The 25917-nt window shown below is 52.9% G+C and overlaps 1 protein-coding gene across 1 annotated transcript; it reads right to left on the reverse strand.

Annotated features, from left to right (window-relative positions):
- Positions 1-16792: 16792 nt before the first annotated feature.
- Positions 16793-24599, reverse strand: ODC1 (ornithine decarboxylase 1). The gene is made up of 11 exons (XM_036263039.1): positions 24495-24599; positions 22014-22147; positions 21555-21728; positions 21224-21396; positions 20939-21073; positions 20724-20805; positions 20462-20545; positions 18778-18940; positions 18583-18695; positions 18283-18497; positions 16793-17277 (listed from the first exon to the last, which is right to left on the reverse strand). Exons 2-11 carry the CDS (start codon positions 22113-22115, stop codon positions 17133-17135), a joined length of 1386 nt encoding a protein of 461 aa, XP_036118932.1. The 5' UTR covers positions 22116-22147; positions 24495-24599; the 3' UTR covers positions 16793-17132.
- Positions 24600-25917: the final 1318 nt, after the last annotated feature.

A 25917-nucleotide genomic window follows, 5' to 3' on the forward strand; every position in this document is an offset into this window, starting at 1 on the left:
TTTGCTGTTTTTCCTTGAGAACTTTCTAGAATTCTCCCTCCCCACCAGTCTCACTTCTCATTGGCCAAAACCCAGGCCAGGCCTTGGCCAGGAGCGTGAGCTGACCTGACTGGCCGGTCAAGATGCACCCTGGGCCCTGGCTGGTTTGGCTCAGCGGTTAAAGTGTTGGCCCACAAACCAGAGTCTTGGGTTCGATTCTGGTCAAGGGCACGTACCTCAGTTGTGGTTCGTCTCGGACCTGGTCAGAGTCGTGCGGGAGGCAACCAGTCGATGTGTCCCTCTCACATCGATGTTTCTCTCTCTCCCTCCCTCGCTCCCACTCTGTCTGATGATAAATAGAAAAATATCCTCAGGTGAGGATTTAAAAAAAACGATGCACCTTGGGCCAAGGATGGTGCCCTCCCCCACAGGGCGTGGCACTGGGAAAGGGGACAGGAGTGGGTTCTGTTTCCAAGAGGGTGGCACCTGCCCATGGGCCATGGGACCTCTCAGAGCCTCACCTGCAGAAGGGGCGTCACAGGAGGCCGGCCAGTGATCGAGGTGAGTGGGCCGAGCATGTAGCTCGCAGTCAGACTCATGGCAGGCTGTCAGGTGGTGGTGGTTTTGTTGATTTTAGTAATCTTTTTTTTCTTTTTTAATCCTCACCCGAGGACATTTTTCCACTTTTTGTTCAGGTAGAGTGGGAGGGAGAGAGAGGAAGGGAGAGAGAGAGAGAAACATCGACGTGAAGGGACACATCGAGTGGCTGCCACCCGCACGACCAGCCAGGGCCGGGGACAAACCGCAACCGAGGCACGTGCCCTTAGCGGGAACCGAACCCGGGTCTCTCCGGACCGCAGGCCGACGCTCTAACCGCTGAGCCAAACTGGCCAGGGTGGTTTTAGTAATCTTACCACCCTTTAAGCCTTCATGCTTCCAAATGGAAAGGACAAGCCCGTGTGGGGACCTTCGGAGCCAGCGGCGCCACCAGGAGCTGGTTGGCAGTGAAGCTCCCACAGCCTTGATGGGCAGCGCCATTGGGCGCGGGCTCGGAGGTGAGGCCAGGTGGCTTGGGGGTGGGCCGGTTTGCTACAAAGTGGCAAGATGGTGCCTTTGACACTGCGCGGCTGGAGGACACCCTCCCACTGAGGGGCTCGCGCTGGGGGCACGGAGCAGAGGAAAGAGGGTGCCGCAGGGGGCGCCGCCCAGCCCGCGCAGAGCAGGTGAGCCTGTGAGGGGCTCTCCAGGGAAACGGCCCGTGGGGTCTCTATGAGGGTGGGATAGTGGAGACGGTGAAGGAGCGGGTGAGCCTGGGTCTGGACGGAGCGTGGGCCCGGGACAGGGCCATGCAAGGCTCTGCCGGGGGCTGGAGGGCCCACGTGGTGAGTGTGGGGACCTGCTCGGGCGAAGAGTGGGGCTCTCCCCTCCACCAGCTGGGGACAGGCCTCCCTGGGGCCCAGAGCTGAGTGGGGCCATCTCCAAGGGCCCCCAGGCCACCTGCCCTGCATCCTGAATGGGCACACTGAGCCCGTCCTGGCCTTGGCCAGGGGAAGAACTGTCTCCTGCCTGAGAGCTGGGTGTGCCCACAGCTCGCGCACACGCTCTGTGCACACACGCTCTGTGCACACACGCTCTGTGCACACACGCGTGCCCTCTCAGCACTGCTGTCCTCCTCCCACAATGCTTTTCAGTTTGCATGGGCCTCCGTGGTGCCCGTGCTCCCCCTGCAGGTGACGAGGGACCAGAGGGAAAGGCACCTGCTCCAGCCAGGCCCCGCAGGGCTCACTCGGGTCCCAGGATGTCAGTGGCAGAATCAGAATGAGCCAGATCATCTGACATCCCCCCCCACCTGCCTCCCCGACAACACCCCTCTCACTGGGTGTGTGTATCGTGCATCTGTGTGGTCGTGTGTGTGTGTGTGTATGTGTGTGTTTCTGTAGGGTCTGTGTGTGTGTTTGAGGAGGGATGGGGGTGTGGTCCGTGGTTGAGTCTGCAGACTTGGCTCTGGGATGGGTCCAGTTTGAAGTGTGTCTGTCCTATGTGGGGGTGTCACAGACAGACATCCAGGCACATCCTGTGCAGAGATTCTGCATCAAGGGTCTGCAGCATCTGGCTGTGTTGGCAGGTGGGTGCTCCTGGGGACATGCAGGGGGCTGTCTTGACTGGCAGCCCTTGAAGCTCCGTCCAGGTGAGTAGGGTGAAGGAACCAAAGCCCATCTGCCCCAGGCTGTTAGCTGACCCAGCTCTGCTCCTGCCCCTGTCCCCAGTGGGGACAAGACAGTGGCCTCCATGAACTTCATCTCGTCCACACCAGGCTATTGGTCAATAAAATTATATAGGTTACAGGTGTACAACTCTATAATACATCACCTGTATATTGTGTTCACCACCCCAAGTCAAGTCTTCTTCCATCAACATTTATGCCCCTCTACCCTCTCTACCTCCTCACCCCTCTTTCCATGCCAGGCCATTCCTAAGACTGTGCCAAAGTCCCTTCCTCCAGAAGCTGCCCCACTGCTCCCGGGGTACTCCCTGCACCCCCCAGGCTTCCTCACTGGTGGTCCACTCACACTGGCCTTCACCCCGAGCCAGTGCCAGGCCCAGCTTAGAACGAGCTGCTCACTCAGCAGTGAGGGAGTGAATGAATGAATGAGTCGGCATGCCCCCCCCCCCCCGCCACACACACACACTGCCTGGAAATTTACCCACATGGGCCCTGGCATACAAGCCCCAGCTTGGCTACATGAACCTGGACAAGGCCTTCCCTGTCCCACCAGTAAGACAGGACTCAGCCGGGGGCGCTGACCTTGCATCGGCGGCAGAGGGAGGGACGCAGGGCCTTGGGGAGTGTGAAGCCCCCTCCGTGGGCCAGGATCTGCCCAGACTCTGCAGCTCAGAGCAAGTGCTGGGAGTGGCTCCTGGCTCCTCTAGATGTGGGGCCAGAGCCTGGACCGGGCACCCCTGCCGGCAGCCCCAGTGTGGGAAGGGCTGGGGCCAGGCACCCCCCCCCCCCCCGGGCAGCCCCAGTGTGGGAAGGGCTGGGACCAGGCACCCCCCCGGGCAGCCCCAGTGTGGGAAGGGCTGGGACCAGGCACCCTGCCGGGCAGCCCCAGTGTGGGAAGGGCTGGGATGGTGATGGAGCCATGCAGAGATGGGACCAGGCAACATGGGTACTGGTGGGTGGAGACAAGCACCTGGACCCTGGCTTCAGAGCCGGCTCTGGGTGGGGGGCGGGTGAAGGCAGCACCCTCTGCCCCACACAGCGCTCACCAGCTGCACAGCCAGGGCCAGGCAGGCTGTGAACAGAGCCCAGGACTCCGTGGGCACTTCAGGAGGTGACTGGGGGCATTACCCACTCCCAACAGGCAGGGGGCAGCAAGAAGACAGGATGCAGGGACCCACCCGCTGTTCACTGGGCATGAGGCAGCAAGACCAGGGCTGGGCTGGGGAGAGGGGCTTCCCATGTCGGGGCTCAGGAAGAGTTTCAGGGGGAGCAGCTTGGTTTGGGGACAAGGCTGCCTGGAGCCCCTTCCTCAAAGCCCTGGGTACCCTGATGTGGCTGGCCCTGCATCTCCCTCTGAGCAGGCCACACCCCCGTTGCCACAGCCCTCCTGTCATGATCGGCTCTGCCAGCACTTGCTGCGCGTCTGAGTGACCTGGCAACTTGGCCAGGGCACCGACCCGCAGAGGAGCCTCAAGCACTAGGTGCTGCTGCCCCCTGGTGGTTGTGTCCGGGAGCGCCCTCCCTGGCTTGGATGTCTGGATCCCTGCTGGGGCCTGAACTGCACAGGAGTTGCTGTCCTGTCCACTTGACAGACGTGGAGACCCAGGAGCACCTGACTTCTCGTGAGCCACCAGCCTGTGGCATCTGAGGCTGGGTTCCTGGTACCCTGGACTCAGAAGCCTCGTCAATAGGGCGCCCAGCCCTGGCCGGTTTGGCTCAGCGATTAGAGCATCGGCCTGCGGTCTGGAGAGACCCGGGTTCGGTTCCTGCTAAGGGCATGTACCTCGGTTGCAGTTTGTCCCCGGCCCTGGTTGGTCGTGCGGGTGGCAGCCACTCGATGTGTCCCTTTCACGTCGATGTTTCTCTCTCTCTCTCTCTCTCTCCCTCCCTCCCACTCTATCTGTGCAAAAAATGGAAAAATGTCCTCGGGTGAGGATAAAAAAAAAAAAATAGGGCGCCCAGTTTAATTTGAATTTCCGATAAACAACAAGTGATCTTGCAGCACTCGTGTCTCCTGCAGTATCTTACGAGCTGATTTGCTGGTAGCCCTGCCTGTCAAGCCATGGAGATGAGCCTGCACCGCCCCCAGGCAGGTCAGAAGCTGGAGGGGCAGCTCCTGGGCACCCCCAGGGCACATGGTCCTCCTGGTGGAACCACCGCTCATGCGCAGACTTGGACCCTCAGCCCAGCTCGGACCCCTAAGCTCGGCCCACTCGGAGGCCCTCAGACCTCCCTGCTCAGCCCTCACCCCCAAGACCACAGCCTGAGGAAGGTCACCTTGACTCAAGTTCCATCTCAGTGACCCCGTGGCCAGAGGCACAGACTGCCCCTCCAGGACCGCACCCTCCTCATTCTGAATCTAGAGTCAGGATAGAAAGGTCCTTCACTCCTAAAACAGCAGCCAGCATCTCCAGGTGTGCTCACCGAGTGCCCCGAGCCCGGCGTCACTGACCCCCTCTCACAACCCTCCAGGTGGGCAGGCGCCCTCCTACCGTTCAGGAGGAGGCGGCCCAGGGGGCCTGGCCACTGGCAGGGTCAGAGCGGCCTCAGCCATGCACGACTGCAGCTCACAGTGCCAACCTCTGCAGGGCCAAAAGCCACAGGTGCCTGGGCCACCTGCTGGGCCGCCTGGGCAGGAAATGAGGCTGGGAGACAGCGAGGACCAGGGAGGGGGAAGGAGGCTCACGGTTCTGTTCCTTTTTGGCTAATCCTCACCGGAGGAAACTTTTTCATTGCTTTTAGATAGAGTGGAAGGGAGGGAGGGAGAGACAGAGAAACATCAATTGGTTGCCTCCCACAGGACCCCTACCAGAGCCAGATCAAACCTGCAACCCAAGTACAGACCCCTGACCAGGAATCAAACCTATGACCCTTTGGACCTCGGGCCAACGCTCTACCTTTTGAGCCAAACCGTCTAGGGCCCAGTCAGGGTTCTCTGTCTTCAGCACATGGCCGGGGAAGCTGGAGACCTACTTACTCCCAGGCCCTCCTAGTTGGCTCACTTGACTCACATCACTTGGCCTCTTTGGGCTACGTCCCATCTGTGAAAAAAGAGTCTGGGAGAACTCGGACGGGCCTTTCTTCAGATGGCGTCCGGCCTTGAACCCCAGTGAGTTAGGTTGGGTGAGGCAGCCCTGGCCGGTGTGGCTCAGCGGCTGCGCGCAGCCTTGTGCACATGGAGAACCCTGTTCCGTCCCCAGTCAGGGCACAGGCCCGGGTTTCAGGCTCCATCGGCAGGAGGCAGACTATCAGTGTTTCTCTCCCTCTCCATCTCCCTTCTCCCTCTCCAAAGTCAATAAAAACATATTTTAAAAAATACTAAAATAGCCCTGGCTGGTTTGGTTCAGTGGTTAGAGCGTCGGCCCATGGACCAAAGAGTCTTGTGTTTGATCTCGGTCAAGGGCACGTACCTCAGTTGTGGTTCATCCCTGGCCCTGGTCAGGGTCATGCGGGAGGCAACCAGTCGATGTGCCCCTCTCACATCGATGTTTCTCTCTCTCTCCCTCCTTCCCATTCTATCTGAAGATAAATAGAAAAATATCCTCGAGTGAGGATAAAAAATAAACAATAACGAATAATAATAAAAAATAAAGAAACTGGTGACGCGGAAGGCAGAGCTCCCTCTCCAGCTGTCCCCACCCCTCAGCCCCGGTGCCAAGGCTCCTTGGGACCTTTGGTCTGGAAAAGGCTGATATCATCTCCGGAAGGCAGTCAGTCCTCCAGAGCTGGCTCAGAGCGGGGTGCGAGACCCAGCGCGGGGGAGGACCCACCTTGAAGCAGGGACGGGGTGATGGCCAGAGAGCCCCCAGCAGAGGTGACCAGTCCGCATTCCTCACCCAGCTCCCCCCGCAGCGCGTCCTGGTCGTGGGTCAGCTGGTCAGCATGCTCTCGATGTGCACACAGGTCATTCCTAAGGTGCTGTTGCCAACAGCGACACCGTGAAGTCGGTCAGCTGTGCTGGCTAGCCGGGTGCCCCTGTGCACACCTGCGTACGGAGCCTGAATTCATTTCCATGCCTTCCAACATCTTTATCTCTAATTTTTTTAATCTATGGGCTATTAATACAGTATCTTCCTTCTTCTATCAGCTTAAGAGTTTATTATAAATAGTGTTTTAAAGGGACTAAATGTTTAGCATTTAAAAAAAATTTTTAATTGATTTTTTATTTTATTTATTTATTTTATCCTCACCAGAGGACATTTTTCCATTCTTTGTTCAGATAGAGCAGGAGGGAAAGAGAGGAAGAGAGAGAGAGAAACATCAACATGAAAGGGACACATCGAGTGGTCGCCACCTGCACGACCCAACCAGGGCCGGGGACAAACTGCAACCGAGGTACGTGCCCTTAGCCGGAACCGAACCCGGGTCTCTCTGGACCACAGGCCAATGCTCTAACCGCTGAGGGCTTAATTGATTTTTTAGAGAGAGAGGAAAGGAGAGAGAGATAGAAACATCGATGTGAGAGAGAAACACTGATGGGCTGCCTCCTGCACGCTGAGCCTGTGTCCTGACCGGGAATCGAACCAGGACCTCTCAGTCCACGGGACGATGCTCAAGCCACAGACTCACACCGCTGGGCTGTTTAACCTGTTTTTAAACTGCTTGCTCTTTTAGAGGGTGCTGTGAGGGCAGAGGGAGGCAAGGCGAAGTATGTAGGCATCTCTGTCTACATTTCTTCGGCACTGACATTTCAGCCAGGGACACGGCTCCGAAGGATGGCCGTCCCCTCTAATGGCCAGGACGTTGTGGCTGCTGCGGCAGAAGCACAAAGACGTGTGAAGAGGATCTTCAGTGCATCGGACAGGAAATGTCTTCTCCGTGACTTCTGTAATCGCTATGTGGTTCCATGGGCCCCTTCCTAACTGCAGTCCTTAAACGGTGGGGAGGAATAGTAATTTCAAAACGGAATGGGCACCCTGGCCGGTGTGCCTCAGTGGATAGAGTGTCGGCCCTCGGACCGAGGGGTCTTGGGTTTGATTCCCAGTCAAGGGCACGTACCTGGGTTGCAGGTTTGATCCCGGACCCTGGTTGGAGCTCGTGTGCGGGAGGCCACCAATCGATGTGTCTCTCTCACATTGATGTTTCTATCTCTTCTCTCTGCCCACCCCCCCTTCCACGCTCTCTAAAATTCAGTGGAAAAAATACCCTCGGGGTGAGGATTAACCAAAAAAAAAGAAGAAGAAGGAATTGGCATGAGTGTTGGTGGCTGGATGGGGGTGTGAGCAGGGTATTGCTATCAGTGACTAGGCATTGTCCCCCATCCCCACAGTCTCCCAGACAGTTTTCCTGGGGTGACCAGTACACGCCGGTGGCCCCCAGGCCTGGTGGGGTGTGGCTGCCAGCAGCTGGTCCACGTGCAGCAGGGACCACGTTCAGAGTCAGCAGCTGCTGTGGGAAGGTGGGGGGCTGCCCACGGATGTCCGGACTTCAAAGGGAGCTTACTTGGCACAGCTGTGTTCCTGAAGACGTCCTGGCAAACCATAGTTTCTTTTCGTCAAGTTCTAGTTCCCTAGCAACATACCTTTGGAGTGGACTCGGCCTCTTCGCTTGCCCACTGATTCCCCACGGACGGCGCTGGGTCTCTGCTCCCCTCATCCCGTTCGCCTCGGGGAAGTGCTCCGTGGGCAGCCCTGGGACACTGCGCTCCCTGCATCGGCCACAGCTCAGGGGCGGGCCCACTGCTGGAGTGGCACCTGGGGGTGGGCGCCGAGCTGAGGGGCGTGGAAACGATGGGGCAGCCCGGGGCTGATCCCGCACCCTCTGCGGGAGAAAGTAAACGCGGTGTTCGTCTCGGCTGAAACCAGACATGCACAGCGCCAAGAGGCAGCTTGTCGGGTCCATGTGGGATCATCGGATTCTTACATGGGACAAGTCGACATGTGCAGAAAGTGATGAATACCTCAGTGCGGTCTCCCTGTTAAAATTCCATGGTTTTTGCCCGGCCGGTGTGGCTCAGTGGCTGAGCACTGACCCAGGCACCAAGAGATGGCTGGTTTGATTCCTGGTCAGGGCACATGCCCAGGCTGTGGGCCCGATCCCCAGTGGGGGGCATGCAGGAGGCGGCCAATTGATGTTCTCCATCATCAGTGTTTCTATCTCTCCCTCTCCCTCTCTCTCTGAAATCAATACAGAAAAAGAAATTTTTTTTTAATTCCACGGTTTTCATGGCGGGGCCCCTTCGGGCAGCAGCCTGCGCCCTTGGCCTGGAAACCCTCGTTAACCCACTCATTTCCCGCCAGGGGCGCCCACTCCTAGCCTGTTCCTCCTGCTTCCTCCCAGACGAACCTGCGAATTGCTTCTTGGGGCGCTGTTTGCCTAGATGTGGCCCCGCAGCCAGGGCACCAGCACATGGGCTGTGCCCTCAGGAGCTGCTTGTTCAATGGCCCACGAGACAGGCGAACAACCGCTCATGCCTGGGACCCACGGAGACTCGGGCTGCGGCTCCACGTGGCCGGGGAGAGTGGACACACGGTCCGCGCAGGCGCGTGAGCGCCACCTGGCGGCGCGGGCAGCATCCGCAGGGCGCAAGCCGGACTCCCTGCGCCAGGAAGGCCATTCCTTCTGTCATGCGTGAGCTCTGCAGTATGGCAGGAGCCGTTCTGCTGAGAAGCCCAGCGGGGACCTCAGGCTGCCAGGCCTTTCGTCTCTGCAGCATCTGACCTCGGAGGCCTCCCCTCTGTCTGCTCTACAAACAGCAGCTCTGCACCTGAGCAGGTAACTCCGGCAAGCTCAGCAGAAAGCACCCACGCGGGGCCCTCAGCTCCTAATAGGTCCTGCAGTGCCGTGTCTGTCGCCTCATTTTTCAAATCCTTTTGACTCTTTCCCTTGATATGTGTCCTGATTTTGCTTTAGTGGACTAGTGTTGTAGCTTTTCTTGTCACAAGAAGTATGAAAGCGTCCGGCCGGTGTGGCTCACTGGTTGAGCGTCGACCCATGCACCAAGAGGTCACCGGTTCAATTCCTGGTCAGGGCACATGCCCAGGTTGTGGGCCCGATCCCCAGTGGGGGGCATGCAGGAGGTGGCCAGTCAATGTCCTTTCTCATCGATGTTTCTATCTCTCTCCCTTCCTCTCTCTCTCAAATCAATAAAGGAAGCCCTGGCTGGTTTGGCTCAGCGGTTAGAGCGTCGGCCTGCGGTCCAGAGAGACCCGGGTTCGGTTCCCACTAAGGGCATGTACCTCGGTTGCAGTTTGTCCCTGGCCCTGGTTGGGTCGTGCGGGTGGCAGCCACTCGATGTGTCCCTTTCATGTCGATGTTTCTCTCTCTCTTCCTCTCTCTCCCTCCAACTCTATCTGAACAAAAAATGAGAGAATGTCCTCGGGTGAGGATAAAAAAATAAAATAAAATAATAAAATCAATAAAGGAAAAAAATTTAAGAAGAAAGAAGTATGAAAGCAGGTTATCAAAATGTTAAATTGTGAGATATTTATTTCCTAATGATTTGATAACAAGATTTCACGATGGATCTGCTCATTGCTGTCACTTTGAATTGGTGACGAATGTCAACAGTATTTCGGAATCCCTGCAACAGGGGGAACACGATATAAAAGTCCCAGGCACTGCTGGCCAAGCACGGTGGGCTGCCTGAACCCCCAAGAAAAAGCCGAATGTCAGTTCGACATGAAAGCAGACCAAGTCACAGGGTTGTCTGTCTCCCCTGCCTGGCTCATGGTGCCCCAAGTTCTGTTTCTGGGCCCCTTGGGTTAAGAACCCTCGTCCTCTTCCCTTAGGGTTGTGCAGTATCAGACATACACCTCTAAACACGTGTGTCGGTTTTATTCTGATGTTCCATGGTGTCAGATCACTTGTCAAGGGTCTGGATTCCGGCGCGATTCTCGTGCTGCTGTTTCTTTTTTTTTTCTTTAATCCTCACCCGAGGATTTGTGTTTGTTTTGTTGTTTGTTTTCTATTGATTTTAGAGAATGAGGAAGGGGGGAGAGAGAGAGAGAGAAACATCGATCGGCTGCCTCTCGTACGCACCCCAACCAGGGATCGAACACACAACCTAGGTATGTGCCCTGACTGGGAATTGAACCCGCAACCTTTCTGGTGCATGGGACAGTGCTCTAACCAACTGAGCCACCCGGCCAGGGCTGTTCTAAATATCTTGATTTGGGTGATCACACACACACACACACACACACACACACTTGATACTTTGTGTTTGTGATAGTAAGCTTACCCCATTAAACTTTAAAAGATAACTTAGACATGATCCTGCCCTCAGGAAAATTATAATGTAGCTGAGAAAGAAGGGCCTGTTGAAACCAACTACAGTAGATTTGTTCAAAGGGGTGGGCTCAGGGGACTGTGCGGCTGAGAGGGAGGGCCACAGGCCCCAGCAGGGGGTGCTGGCCCTGAAACCAGTCCCTCCCCGGCCAGCTTCCGGAACCTGCCCAGGGACCTCGCTGCGGTGAGCTCCGTCTGTGAACCCCAGTCTCCCGCTCTGGGAAGCGTGGGCGCCTTCTCGCCTGCCGGGCCTGTGAGGGTTCGATGGACCCGTAAGGCGCTCGGCTTAGTGCCCGGCACACGGCAAGCTCAGCTTACATGGCAGGGATTCCCCAAACTCCTACAACAGGGGCAGTATAAACTCACACAGCCTCGAGGGGACCTCTCTTTGTGGGGTCACAGTTTCACTCACTCTGCTGAGAGCGTGTTCTGTCACCTGGCAGAGAATGAACCTCAGTTCCAGGTTTGAGCTCAGTCACTTTATGGTTCTGCTTCCCGGCTCAGGTGGTGGCTTCGGCTGTGCCAGGGTGCTGGGGACGTGGCTGATCCAGGCTGGCATCTGGTGGGTTCAAACGGCAGGGCCTGGCAACCTCACCCTCCACTCTGACAGTTCCCACCCCCACCCGCGGGTCCAGCCATCCCTCACTTCAAGGAAGACGCAGGCATGCTGTAGCGAGGCAGGAACTACTGTGCTCACAGTTCACAATTTACTATAGACAGCAGGCATTTTATTTTATTTATTTATTTTTCTATATAGATTAGAGAGAGAGAGGAAAGAAGAGGGAGAGACAGAAACATCGATGAGAGAGAACATCGATTGGCCACCTCCTGCATGCTCCCCACTGGGGATCTGGCCCACATCCTGGGCATGTGCCCTGACCGGGAATCGAACCAGCGACCTCCTGGCGCATGAGTCAACGCTCAGCCACTGACCCACACCGGCCGGGCTAGTTAAAATCATCTTAGAGAAATACCACCAGGTCCGGCAAAGCATCCCCCAGAGTGCTCACTCGCCGAAGTGGGGCTCCCACCCGTCTGAGTCCCCAGAACACACTCGCAACTTCATCTTTGGCTCTTGTTAAAAGTGAAGTTAAAACTAGAGTTTCAAATTTAACTCTTGTTTTCCTACGAAAATTCTCATGTAGAAATCCAGACACTGATCGGACTCACCCGTTCTACCAGTTGCTTGTCATCTGTGTAGAGTGCTTCTTACAGAATGTCCCCGTCTGTATTCCCTGGAAGCCTGCTTCCAGTTAATGTTAACAGATGTCTGCGATAAAGCGGGGTGTCCACGTTTTTATATTTATATTACATGCAATATGTTCATTTGTGATACGTCAGGGTAGCCGTACGTGTCTCTGTCCTCACACCATCCCCCTCTCCTGCCGTCCCATGCACGAGAAGTCGGGCGACAGAGTGACAGGTATAAGGTGGCCCCAGACTTCCTGGAGAAGTTCCTGTTGAGCAAACCGGCTGCACGGGGCGTCCGCTGCCAGCTCAGAGTCTGCACGCCACAGAGCTGGGGCATTTTCACAAGCCGCCAGCCAATGGTGTTTTTGCTTTCTTCTTTTTAAAAATCTGAGCCCAAAGTGAGGGAAATCCCTCAAAGCAAGGGACCCACACCCAAAGAAGGAACCAAAATGTGTAACAGTACAAGTGCTGGACCCACATGAGACAGAGAGCAACCTGGTGTCCCTTCCTTTTCTTACAGGGAGCCCAGTCATAGTGGACCAGGGCCCACCCAACAGCCTCAGGTAACCGAAGACCACAGCCGGAAACTGGCGCTCCGAGCCAGACCGTGAGAAAGGGTGGAGGGGAGGGACGTGGCCGGCGGGTGAGGGCTGCTCTGTTTCAGCCCAGGCCCCGATGGAGAGAGAGTCCTTAACCTCTGGGTGCAGCTGGCTGTGCATGGGCGTTGCCTTCAAATATACTGTTTGGCAGTTCCTGGGGACTCTGACATAAAAGGCTTCGCAGGCACCCATATTCCTGGTCTAACCGAGCACCTAGAGCATCTCTCCCAGAGGACGCTGCCTGCATACCAGGCCCGAGGATCCCCAGGCAGAGCCCTACTGAAAACAAGCTCGTGTCCCACAATCACCTCGACAAGAGTCAGCAGACAAAAACAGACCGTGTGACGGATGAGCCTCTGAGCACCCGTTCCTGCGCCCTCTCCCTTCCCTGGCCTCCAGCCTCCTTACAAGACTGTCGTGCTCCCCTCCGCTGGGAGAGCTCCCGTCAGGAAGGAGAGGAGGGGAATGGAGCACCAGCACCCCCTGCAGACACTGCTCTGTGCACCTGCCCCGGCCAGAAGCAGCCTTTTGGCACGATGATCCTTGTTTGCATGGTGTTACTCAAAGGGTTGCACGGCTACTAAGTGACCAGCAGTGCTCTCTCAATACGTAAACAAGGGAACTGACTTCAACTCTCCAGTGGTTGGATTTTATAGACTGAGATATGGAATAACTTCATATAATAACGCTACATATAAGAACAGCTACATAGAGACGAGAGCCCATTATTGAGTTTATTACAATTACTATGCCTGAAAATTTTAAATCCTCTATTAAAATAAACTCTATTGACTTCAATTGCCTCAGAATGCAGAGCGCTCAGAAAATACATACTAACCGCCCTGGCCGGTTTGGCTCAGCGGTTAGAGCGTTGGCCTGCGGTCTGGAGAGACCCAGGTTCGGTTCCCGCTAAGGGCACGTACTTCGGTTGCAGTTTGTCCCCGGCCCTGGTTGGTCGTGCGGGTGGCAGCCACTCGATGTGTCCCTTCACGTCGATGTTTCTCTCACTCTCTCTCTCTTCCTCTCTCTCCCTCCCACTCTATCTGTACAAAAAATGGAAAAATATCCTCGGGTGAGGATTAAAAAATAAAATAAAAAAAGAAAATACATACTAACCTGCCTTATAGGCAGGGGAGACATTCCAAGAGCCCCAGTAGATGCCTGAAACCACATAGCACCGAACCCTAGAGAGACTGTTTTTCCCTCTACATACAGACTTATTATAAAGTTTAAGTTATAAATTAGGTGAAGAGATGAACAATAACTAATAATAAACTAAAACAATTATCATTTAATGTAATAAAAGTTATGTGAATGGCTTTGGGGCCATTATTAAGTAAAATAAGTGTGACTTGTCCACATGCCCCGTGACACCAGGAGTCAATCTGACAACCAGCACGGCTAAGTGACTACCAGGCGGGAAGCGTCTACCGCATACGTCATGGAGGTGCCGGACATGGAGGTCATGGAGGGACACTTCATGTCCCAGGGAGAAACGGATGGCATGGTGCAAGATTCATCACGCTACTCAGGACAACAGGAAACGTAGAACTTATGAATTGTTTATTTCTGTACATTTCCATTTAACACTTTTCTGACCACGATAACCGAAGCCATGGAAAGTGAGTTAACTCCCTTCAGATATAATCCAGAAGTGTTTGCCACAGTAGCCAAGACAATCCACATTCCCACTAACAGTGTACAACCAATCTCTCTTCTCCTCATTCTTGCCAACATATATATATATTCTTTTTTTTTTTCTTTATTGATTTTTAGAGAGGAAGGGAGAGGAAGAAAAAATCAGGGAGAGGAAGAAATAGTAACATCGATGAGAGAGAACATTGACTGGCCACCTCCTGCATGCAACCCCACTGAGGATCGGGCCCACAACCTGGGCATGTGCCCTGACTGGGAATTGAACTGGGGACCTCTTGGTGCATGGGTCGATGCTCAACCACTGAGCCACACTGGCTGGGCTATATATTGTCTTTTTTTTTTTAAGTATTTATTTATTTAATCCTCACCCTCACCCGAGGACATTTTTCCATTTTTTGTTCACATAGAGTGGGAGGAAGAGAGAGGGAGAGAGAGAGAAACATCGACGTGAAAGGGACACATCGAGTGGCTGCCACCCGCACAACCTAACCAGGGCCAGAGCCGGGGACAAACTGCAGCCGAGGTATGCACCCTTAGCGGGAACCGAACCTGGGTCTCTCTGGACCGCAGGCTGATGCTCTAACCGCTGTACCAAACCGGCCAGGGCAATATATATTGTCTTTTTTTATTTTATTTTATTTTTTCATCCTCACCCGAGGACATTTTTCCATTTTTTATTCAGATAGAGTAGGAGGAAGAGAGAGCAAGAGAGGGAAACATCGATGTGAAAGGGACACATCAAGTGGCTGCCATCCACACAACCCAACCAGGGCCAGGGCCAGGGCCAAACTGCAGCCGAGGTATGCACCCTTAGCGGGAACCGAACCCAGGTCTCTCTGGACCGCAGGCCGATGCTCTAACCGCTGAGCCAAACGGGCCAGGGCTATATTGTCTTTTTGATAATACCCATTCTAACATGAGGTGGTATCGCATTGTGGTTTCAATTGGCATTTCCCTCAAGGTGAATGATGCTGAACGCCTTTCATGTACCTCTTGGCCATTTGTATTTTTTTCCTTTTTATTATTGAGGTCTGTTGAGTTCTTCATATTTGGCTATTAACCACTTATCAGATACATGATTCGTAAAATCTCTTTTATAGGTTGTTTTATCACTGTTTATTTTGCTGTGCAGCAGCTTTTTAGTTTGATGGGGTCACAAGACTCTTACGGTTTAAATATGTTTGAGAATACCATGTTTAAAAGGCTTTTTCTTTTCTCTGAACCTGTTCATGTCTTGCCCACTTTCTTTTTCTAAAATTGATTTTTAGAGAGGGAGAAAGATAGAAACATTGACAAGAGAGAACATTTATCAACCACCTCCTGCACACCCCCCACTGGGGATCAGGCCCACAACCTGGGCATGTGCCCTAACCGGGAATCGAACCAGGGACCTTCTGGTGCATGGGTTGGTCGATGCTCAACCACTGAGCCACCGGTCAGGCTGCAAGCTGCATCTTAAGGTGCTCCCTGATTCTTAATTGCACTCCTTTTGACGTCAACGGCCTGACTTATGAAGATCTTAGGCTTGGTGTCTAGCTCACATTTTGGGAATAATGCTAATTTCTTTGAGCACTAGGAGTGGGCACCAGGCCCCGAGCACCAAGAACAGGATGTGCTTCACAGGATGTGCCGTAGACTGCTGACTACTGTTGTCTCTCACTTCCAGGAAGAACCTACTCTCTTTATGGCTGCTAAGTCCTACTGGTCATGTTCTGGCAACTGAGTCATGTTCTTGGGTCCAAGAAGGGAGACCAGAGCTGGACAGGCCGAGTCCTAGTCTGGTCGAGCAGCCAGGGAAGAGGTAACCTGCGATCACAATGCACGGTCTGCCCCCTGGAGCCCGGGAAGTCACTCCCCTCACCTCCTTTGAAGCCGAGGGCTTCGCTCAGTCCCGATGAGCCCTGGCATCCCCATCCGTGCCACTTACTGCCTTCCCACATCCCGCCAAGGAAGTGGCAAGACGGGACTGGCATCCAGAAGTGGCTTTCTAGAGTGACCTCTGGCTGACACGGCCTTCCTGCCTGCTACTTCCGAGATTCAAAATTCCCACTGTGGGGGTGAGGTAGTATGATAGCTTGTTATTTGTGGGGGGAGTAAGGGTCAGAAAGAAGGTAAAGACCTACAACACAGCCCTGGCTAGTCATGCTCAGCGGTTAGAGCATCGACCTGAGGGCCAACAAGTGGTGGGTTCGATTCCGGCCAAGGGTATGGGCCTTGGTTGCAGTTCATCCCTGAGCCTGGTTGGGGTCATGTGGAAGGCAACCAGTCAATGTTTCTCTCTTTCCCCCCACCTCCTAGTCTATGTGAAGAGAAACAGGAAAATATCCTTTGGTGAGGATTGAAAAAAAAACAACAATGATCTACAACGCAGAATAATTGCTGCTGAATTTATTACAATAAGTTGACTGCCAAATGCTGTATTACATTCCCGACTCAGCTATGCAACCTGTCCCGGGAGTGGAGTCCCGGTGGGAAGGGCGCCCCCGGTCTCCGTGGGCAGGCTCCAGGTCCGCATGCTCCTCCCCCGGGCACTGGCTGCGATGGCAGCAGGCAGGTTACAGGGGCTCGGGCAGTCCGCGTCACAGCCACCGTGGACACTCGGGATGGGCCACCGCTAGGACAGACACTGACCACAGTCAGCAGCAGAGGGTATGCCCGCCCCCCCCACCTGCACGGGCTTCATCTACTGTTCCTTGGGAGAATCCGCAGCGAACTTTACACAGGACTGACTTGAAATAAAAACGCCCAACAGGAAAAGGCACGTCCTAGCAGTTTCAAAGCAACAAAAAACCACCAACTCTTAAGTCCCCTGGGACAGTGTTCTCAGCCTTTGGGGAAATAAACCAATTCCCACTTGTAAAAACCCATGCAAGGCGAGCCTGTGGAATGGACACACTACAAGTTTCCCAATGCCTAATTTTCAAGGTACTTTTATTTTTAAAACAGGGTACATTAAGGTTCTGAGGTTCTGGCCTGCTCTGCCAATGTACAAGCTCCAGATGCTCGCTGGGCCACTGAGGGGCGCTCTGTAGGAGCATGTTTGAAAAGTGAATAAAAATCCATATAAAACAAATATTCAAATAGTTTCCATAGGAACACAGGTAAGTGTGACCCCATCGCCCGCCATTCCACATTGGTTCATCTGTGCCAACCCTACTTACAAAGACATTTCAAAACTAGCAATAATTAAGTTACACAATCCCCCCAAATCCCTTAGGTCAAGCTACACTCGCAAACAGCTACAAGAGTGGCATCTACACATTAACATGAGCCGAAGCGCAGGCCGCCGGGTGGCGCTTCATCCCGCTCTCCCAGGCGCAGGACACGGGCAGGGCGCCCACACCCTGCTCCTCCACCTCTGGCGGGAAGTCTTGGTCCTGGACTTGCTGCATCAGTTGCCTGAGAGAGAGAAGTGCACGTTCAGAAACCGAGTCGCCCTCACCGAGAGTCTTGAATAGCTTATTCATGAGCCTATTTACTTCCTCGGTTACCATGCCACGAGGAAGCAATGCAGTATTTCTAGAGCAAGCATCTCTTCAGAACCACCTTTTTGGTGATAAGGAGACCACAGGTCACATGCACTCATTAAAATATTCTTGCTCCAGAGAAGTATCTTAACCAGTCTTTTCTAAAATGGTTATGTATCAGGAAAAATCTGAAAATCCCAACCACTATTATTATTGGAGAATATTCCACCCACTTGTATTTTCCAAATTTTCTAGAGCATATATTCTTTAAAAATTTTTTTTTCCTTTTATTGATTTTAGAGAAAGAAAGTAAGGAGAGAAACATCGATGAGAGAGAACATTGATTGGCTGGTCGCCTATTGCATCCCCCCCCCCACCACTGGGGATCGGGCCCACAACCTGGGCATGTGTCCTGGCCAGGAATCGAACCAGTGACCTCTTGGTGCATGGGTCGACGCTCAACCACTGAGCTACACCAGCCGGACAGAGAGAGCATATATTCTTAATGTGGGGAGAAAATAAACTAAAAAAACCCACCAAAACATTGTATTTAATCCTAAACAAAACAATTTCTTTCCATTAGAATAAGGTAAGAGCAAGCATAAATCCAAGAAGGTATCTATTTTCTTAAAAAGTACATTTCTTAAAGCTGGGGACAGTGAAACAAGGGCTCAGGACAGCAGATTCAGCAGGAGGGCCTAGGCGGGGCTGCTCTGGCTCCCTGAGAAGTCAGAGAAAAGGGGGCCTTGTGGACAGACACACAGGGTTAGCCCAGGACAAGCTGCCGGGTGCTCCCCTGGTTAAGTCTCATAGGGACCCTCGGGGTTCGGGAGAGGCCTGCCCGTAGGCGAAGGAGAGGAAGTGAAAGGCACAGGGCTCCTGGAAGGGAGCAAGCCGAGGTCTCTTACGAGGCTCACACACACGCACTGTCACTAACCATGTCGGCCCTGACATCACATAGTAGATAGTCGGCCTCTGGAATCCATTGAAAGTAGAAGCAGCAGCAACGGTGTAAGCACCCATGTTCTCAAAGAGCATCCAGTCCCCCACATGCATCTCGGGCAGGCCACAGCGCTCCACAATGCGATCGAGGCCGTCACAGGTTGGTCCCCATATGCTGGATGAATAATACTTCTCATCTGGCTTCGGCCTCTACATCGGAGAGAAATGTATCTAGTCACACCGGTTACAACCAACCATTTTGCCACTTATACACAGTATAATAATCAGAAGGTACCTTTTGCAGAAGGGGCTTCACATGCGCATGATCGTAGAGAATGCAATTAAATGATCCATATACTCCATCATTCACGTAATACATAAAGGTTTTTTCGCTCGACTCTTCTTCATCTAGAAAACAGATTAGTCTCAATTACCACCCTTTGTACCAGCTTTTGGTTATATGTGTAATGAGTTCATCCTTTATACTCACCATCAGAGCCTGTTTGTTCCTTTAACACCAGTTTTTTGGCAATGATATTAACTGCAAGTGTGAAAGCTGATGCAACATAGTATCTTCCTGGCTCAGCTATGACTGTCACTCCCGAGTCTGATGGAAAATACTTGTCCAGGGCTGGGTTGATTACACAGGTGATCTATGAGAGTGGACAGACAGTAGTCACCCATCAAGGGGAGCCACGTGGAGGAGAAAGAGCATTGCTGTGACATAAATGTTTTTATTATGTTGAGCGCCAGCAGCAGAGGGTCTTATCAAGCAACAGCAGAAAATAAACATCTGTAAAAACTAGCCTGTGTTCCCTGGCTGGTTTGGCTCAGCAGATCAAAGGGTCACAGGTTCGATTCCTGGCCCCAGTTGGGGTTGTGCAGGAAGCAACCAATCGATGTTTCTCTCTCTCTCTCTCTCCCTCCCTCTTCCACTCTATGGAAAAATACATTCTTGGATGAGGATTAACAAAAAAAAGAAGAAAAGAAAAACCAGTCCGTGCGTATCCCTGTGGTTTACTTTGACTCCCCACAGCATATCCTTTCTATCCCCTTTAAGAGGCTGTGGGTACAATTTTATCAAACAAAGAGTACAAAACAAATTGCCATTAATGAAGTATCAAAGTGCCCCAAAATATTTTTATCTAGCAAATACACGCCAATAGTATTAAACTTTCTTCTGTCAACCTCACATAATTTTATTATTATTTCTTTTAATCCTCACCCGAGGATATTTTTCCATTGATCTTCAGACAGAGTGGAAGAGAGGGAGAGAGAGGGAAGGGGATAGAGGGAGGGAGAGGGAGAAACATCGATGTGAGAGATGCACATCAACTGGCCGCCTCCCACACAACCCTGCCCAGGGCCAGGGAACGAACCACAACCGAGGTACGTGCCCTTGACCAGAATCAAACCCGAGGCTCTTTGGTCCATGGGCCGATGCTCTAACCACTAAGCCAAACTGGCCAGGGCAACCTCACATAATTTAAAAAAAATGTGCATCTCTATCTTATAAACTTGAGCACAGTTTAATGTCTTAGCTTCATTAGTGACTAAACACTTAACATTTTAATGAGAGAAAATACAAATTCTAGCAAAGCACCATTTGGTATAAGGATGTATAGCAGGTCCTCCAATTACGTCACTTTGTTCAAATGTTGTCATTTCACTATAATATTGATAAGCAGCTACAGGAACTGAACTCCTGTTTATATCAATTAGCCTATAGTAAAACTGGTTTAGTTAAAAGTTGTTTCATTTAAGGTCACAGGACCTCCTGATGACAGTAAGTGAGGACTTCCTGTCAGTATATTCTCTCATTACTACATCAACATTTCTTCATCAATTGTTTCCCGACTTTTTAGGAAACTGACTTATGTTTTAGTTTAGAAAACCAAAGGATATTAAGTACAATTTTAAATAGCACAAAAGTCATTCAAAAGATCACACTAAGACATTTTCATATTTGTACAATCCCTTCTGATATCAGCTAAAACACTTAAATTAAGTTTTAAAATGTCCCACTAAGCTCTGACTGGTTTGGGTCAGCGGTTGGAGCATCGGCCTGCGGACCAGAGAATTCCCGCTAGGGGCACTTATCTCAAAAAAAAAAAAAAAATCCCACTAAGAGCCTTGCTAAAGCAGCTACCGTACATTATAGTTCTATGAATTACCTCTTCGAATTTAAGCTTTACATCCTCAGATCCAGGAAAGCCACCACCAATATCCAGCAGATACATGTTGAAACCAACCTCGGCCTGGAGTCAAGAAAATTAAGTCAATCAAATAGCCAGATTTATAACAAGTCATGAAAAATGCACAGTAGGTGGGTTGAAGTCTCTGCATATGAGATGACTTCTACAAAGGGCTGATCCTAGAATGGAGACTATTCCTGTCGGCCCCGCCCCCACCACACTGGGGTCTACCCGCACTCACCCCCATGTCAAAGACACAGCGGGCATCGGCGATGGCCTGCACAAAGGCCTCGGGATCGGCACAGCCACTGCCCACGTGGAAGCTGGGCAAGAAAGACAAAAACACGCCATTTCTTATTTCTGAAGATGATTATTTACAGTGGGGAAAAGAAACCCCGTGAAACTGGCATCGTCTGTGATTATCTTAGCCTCTCCCCCCACCAAGGCCTCACTCACCTGACACCGATGACATCAATGTTCAGCTCTTTCGCCCGTTCCAAAAGAAGCCTGCTGGTTTTGAGTGTGGCCCCGAATTTAACGCTGAGACGACAGACTGCTTTGGAATCATCCGTGGCAATCCGCAATACCAACCTGGAAGAGGTTTAAGCTATTTTCTACTTGTTCTCTGACCCAGCACACGGATAACTGATTAAAGTATAGAAATCTAGCAACGGGAAACTTGAGTTTGACAATGTACAGATCCCATGTTCAACCTTGCCCTCACACGAAAGAGCAACTCACTTTGCCTTTGGATGTGCCCTGGCAACTTTCATCAGCTCGACTTCACTATCGAAAGTCATCATCTGGACTCCATTATTGGCAGCATATTTAATCTGAGACACTTGTTTACAAGGATTTGCATAGATAATCCTCTCTGGAGGCACCCCAAGACTCTGCACCAGTTGTATTTCAGTCTGAAAAAGAAGACGTCACACTATACACATGTAGCTACTAACGAAAGAAACAGGCAGTCATCAACCACAGCTCCCCTCCCCTTAATATCTACTGCCCAAGAAACATGACTTCACTGTGCCCAGCCATTTCACAGAACCCACTGCTGCTCTGTGCTTACCTTGCTAGCACAGTCAAATCCCGTCCCAGCAGCAGCCAGGGTCTTCACTATGGTTCTGCTGTCATTGCATTTGACTGCATAAAAGGGGGTGACCCGAGGAAGAGCCTTCAACCATTTCAGATGTTTCTTCAGAATGTCTCCCAAGTCCGCAACATAGAAGGCATCCTTATCATCCTACAGTAGGAGAGGTTGCAGGGACCTTGTTAGCAGCCTTCCTATGTCCAGCCACAGCCTCCCTTCTCTTTCCCATGAAGTTCAATGAATCTTTTTACTTTTTAGTCCAGTCACCGACATGATTATTACTATAATTGCTGGACAATCCACACAGTCAACTATATTCTAAATTCCCTAACAAGACATGTAAATTCCATTACACTTCCTTAGACCCCACTGAAGTTCCCCCTTCAGGCACCTGGCACTGTCCCAGTGACACCGCCAGCATGGACTTGATATACTTACGGAAGAAGAGACTTCATTGATTTTTTGGTCCAGAATGTCCTTGGCGGTAAAGCCCTCATCGAGGAAATGGCAGTCAAACTCTTCATGACAAATGCTGTTCATGGTTTCTGGATGATCTTCTGAAACACAACGAACTGCAACGCAAAAAATAAGGTGGCAAAGTTTACTCAGAAGCCTTAGAAATTCTTAGTAACTCTTAACTAGATTAACCTGCAAAGTCATGCATACTTACAGGGAAAACTAAGATGGAATCTAAATAAATTATTGCCAACTTTTCACAAAAGTAGCTCTCTAGGAATTCCAAGTCCAGCAAAAGATGGGTGTCCTCTTGGTGCAGCAGTGGGAATGTCCTAATAACAGATGTGCTGTCCACCTTAGGAATGCAGCAATGGACACACCAGCCCTAGCTGTGCCCACCCAGAAGCAGGGCTGCTTAGGCACCTCACAGCTCTCTGGGTTTGGGAATCCCATTATTCCTGGGCGTCTAAGTCACATGAATTCACAACCCTGCACCATCTGAAGACACCAGACTCCACACCTCAGATAAATTCCATACATACATAGTGTTCTACATCTCAGTACGCACTTGAAATTATACAGAATCATTTTTAGTAACTAACACACATCATGGAAATGTCTAGGGCTTTCTCAACGTACTGAGTGCTCTAAAGTTTCCTGAGAATTTTATGAACTAACTTTATCTTCATGCTGGGCTTGTATTTTTAAAAACTGCATCTTCAAATCAACATAATGCACTATAGCTGCTGTATCTGATCAGAAGTCAGCCTTCTTGGACTAGCGTTGCCTACTAAATTGGCAATTCTGGGAATCCAACGGACACTCTAATATTTGCTTAGCTATAAATGATCACCAAATGAGAGTAATTTGGGGCAAACTTTATAATAAAAATAAGCAAGCATAAATGACCGAGTAAACAAAAAAACTTGAAACCATCAGAGCCACTGTCCTTGGCCTTCATAAAATATGACAGTAGTGAATGACATCTTAAAAGTACTTATTTAAACCTACTTAATCTCTGCCAGGCAAAGCCTACTTTCCCACCGTGTACCCTGCCTCGGCGCTTGCAGCCTGTGGGCAGAGGCCAGGCAGTGGTGCAAGGCCAGTTTGCTCTGGTATGGGTGCTAGGGGAGACCCAGGCGCACGGGCCGCCATAAACCCATGCACGGTAGAACTTGTTTCGAGACTTGAACTAATGTGACTTTTTGGCATTGTCAACCTCCTGAATCACCCCTGGGGCAAGGCAATAGATCAAGGCCAGCAAATTCATTTTGCCTACATAAATAACATCTCACTAGGCTGAAGTGGTGACAGATTGGATTAATTAGGGTCTGGTTAAATACCTTTAAGGCAATGCTCCGGTTTAAACCAGGAAGGTTCTTTTAAATAAATCGCTATGAACTATTTTGTGTTCCTGTATTTTTTTAAGCTTTGTTTGAGTTAACTAGGGATAGAAAAATTTCACCCAAGCACAACACCTTCTGGTGTTCTGAATAGCTAAGTTCCTTAAAAACCTGAGTCAATTAGCACAAGACAGCCCTTTTCTGTATGAAAGTCTTTGCTGCCAAGTGGGTAATTATAAAAGATAGGGGCTGACTGAAACAGAAATGGCAACAATTCACAAGTCAACTAAATTCTGCCCAATTTTAGGTTCGAACAAAGTCAAGACATTCTTTGTTCTCCCCAGACATTCCTATTGCTCCCCACACTCTCTCACCAATTACTTAGGATTGTCAACACAATTACCTTTTTTTTTTTTTTACTATTAAAAAACCTTGGGGTTGGCTTCTACATAGAACTCTGTCCCTAAACTGGATCCTAACATTACAGGCTTTTCTAAAATCACCAAGTCATTCAAAGATTCCCTAAATAGGCGATTCCAAGCCAGGGCTGGCCGCGTATGGATTATCGCTCCAGCAACTCCTCCGGGTTCCTGGTCGGGTCACTTGCTCCCTACACACAGCAAAAAACCCAACCAACCAACCAACCAACCAACCAACCAAGCCTAAAACTACAGTCGAGGGCAACAAGGCAGAAAGTAGTCATCCCTGCAGCGGCGAGCGAGCGACTCAGCCCGACCTGCACGGGCTCGTTCACGCGTCTCCTGCACCTGCTACCCGGCTTGCCACGTGGATAAAAAAAAACAACGGCCGTTGAAGGAACCAACGGGCCTTCCCATCAGCTTCCGGCTCTGAACCCCACGTCAGTGGTGCCGGGGAGCCGAGGCGCGGGGGCCCCGCTGCCCAAGGCCGGGACGGCCGCGGGCCAGCCCCCCGCTCCGTCGGGGAGCCCGGGGCGCCGAGGGCAGCGGCTCGCCAAGGTCAGGGGCCGGCGGCCGGCTCTACGACCGCGTGCCCCTCGCGGGTCCGGGCGCGGGTCGGTCCCGGCCTCCGGGCCCGCCGGCGCGCAGGACACGTGGCCGAGCCCCGCCGGCCTCCCCGCCGCCCGCACGCGCCCCCTCACCTCGGGGCGCAGGACCGCTTCACGCCGACCCCATGGAGACGCCGCCGCAGCCGAGCGCTCAGGCCCGCCGGCCGCCCCGTCAGCCGCCCGCCGCCTCGCTCCCTCCCGCGGAGGACCGCCGGCCCGAGGTGGCGCCGGAGCGCAGGCAGAGGGGCCGGGGCGGCGGCGGCGGAGGCGGAGGGGACTGACAAAGCCCGACGCGCCGCGGCTCCGCTACTTATAGCGCCGCGCGTGTCGTCATGGAGACGCACCAGCTCAAACCAGCCGCGATCGGTTCCGTCCGGGCGTCTTCCGAGGGAGGGGGCGGGGCGCGGCGGCGGCGGCCAACCGGGGCCCGGCGGAGAGGCGGGGGGCGCGGGCGGCTCAACGTCAGCGCCTCCCAGTACCGCCCGGTCCGCCCCCGGCCTCCCGCCCTTCTCGGCCCTGCGGCAGGTCCGCGCACGCGCACGCCACCGCAGGCCCCTCCCGCCCTTCTCGGCCCTGCGGCAGGTCCGCGCACGCGCACGCCACCGCAGGCCCCTCCCCCGCCGCCGGCCTCGCGCCGCTCGGCCCTGCGGCAGGCCCGCGCACGCGCACGCAACCGCAGGGGCCCCGCGGGCGCTGCCTCCCGCGCGGTGCCGGGCGCCGGCGGCGCTGCTGGCTCGGCCTTCAGCTTCGGGCCAAGGGCCGCCGCCGCCGCCGCCGCAGGATTGCGAAACCTGCCGCTGACCGCCTCCGACTCCCGGCGTCCGCGCCACGCAAAGCTGTCTTCCGCTTGGCATTAAATGCCGAGTGCCTTTGGGCAGAGGGAGGAAATCGGGCGCGAGCGGGCCACGTGGACGCCTCCGCCTCCATCCCCGTGGAAGGGACCGGGAAATGCGTCTGGCGCCACTCGGCAGGGGCAGGGGCAGGGGTAGGGGTGTGCGGGGGGCACAGGCAGGTCACCTCTGCGAGCGGCCCCGAGCCCCTGCGCCAGGAACCACGTCGAAAGCCTCCGGGTGGCTTCCCGCTGGGTGGCAGGTGGCAGTGGACACGCGGAGGCACAGCGTTGCTCCTGATGAGCCCAGATGCTGGGCCAGGGGCATTGGGAAGGGCTTGCAGGAGGTGACGGGTCGCAAAGCACTGAAGTCTCCACTGCCTTTTGCCATCTGGATGGCACCCCTCACTGACTAGACACCTTTAAGGGCAGCTGCGATTGCCGCTTGGAGAGTTAAATATTTAAGCCCCAACACACCGACAAGGTCTATGCTGGCAAAGCCTGGTAGGAAGTTGGTTGTCCCTAAGAGCGGAGCCAATACAATACCTCCCGTGCTGGATAGGACAAGAGTCTCAAGGTCTGGGCCATTCCTACTAAATGCTGTTCTTGCTCAATGTTAAAATGTAGCCCAGTACTTTGCAGTCCAGCCTTAAACAGGATCAGCTTGAGGGAACCCAACCTGGTAAG

The sequence above is a fragment of the Molossus molossus genome, unplaced genomic scaffold (genome assembly GCF_014108415.1).
Source record: "Molossus molossus isolate mMolMol1 unplaced genomic scaffold, mMolMol1.p scaffold_m16_p_15, whole genome shotgun sequence".
Classification (NCBI taxonomy): Eukaryota; Metazoa; Chordata; class Mammalia; order Chiroptera; family Molossidae; genus Molossus; species Molossus molossus.

Bases quoted from the DNA above. Each gene is read 5' to 3' on its own strand.
- ODC1 (XM_036263039.1), bottom strand. From the start codon at position 22,115: ATGAACAGCATTTGTCATGAAGAGTTTGACTGCCATTTCCTCGATGAG. The intron at 21,397-21,554 runs GTAAGCACAGAG...CTTCTTTTTCAG, and splicing joins GATTTGACTGTGCTAGCAAG to ACTGAAATACAACTGGTGCA. The intron at 18,696-18,777 runs GTGAGTATAAAG...TCTGTTTTCTAG, and splicing joins GGAACAAACAGGCTCTGATG to ATGAAGAAGAGTCGAGCGAA.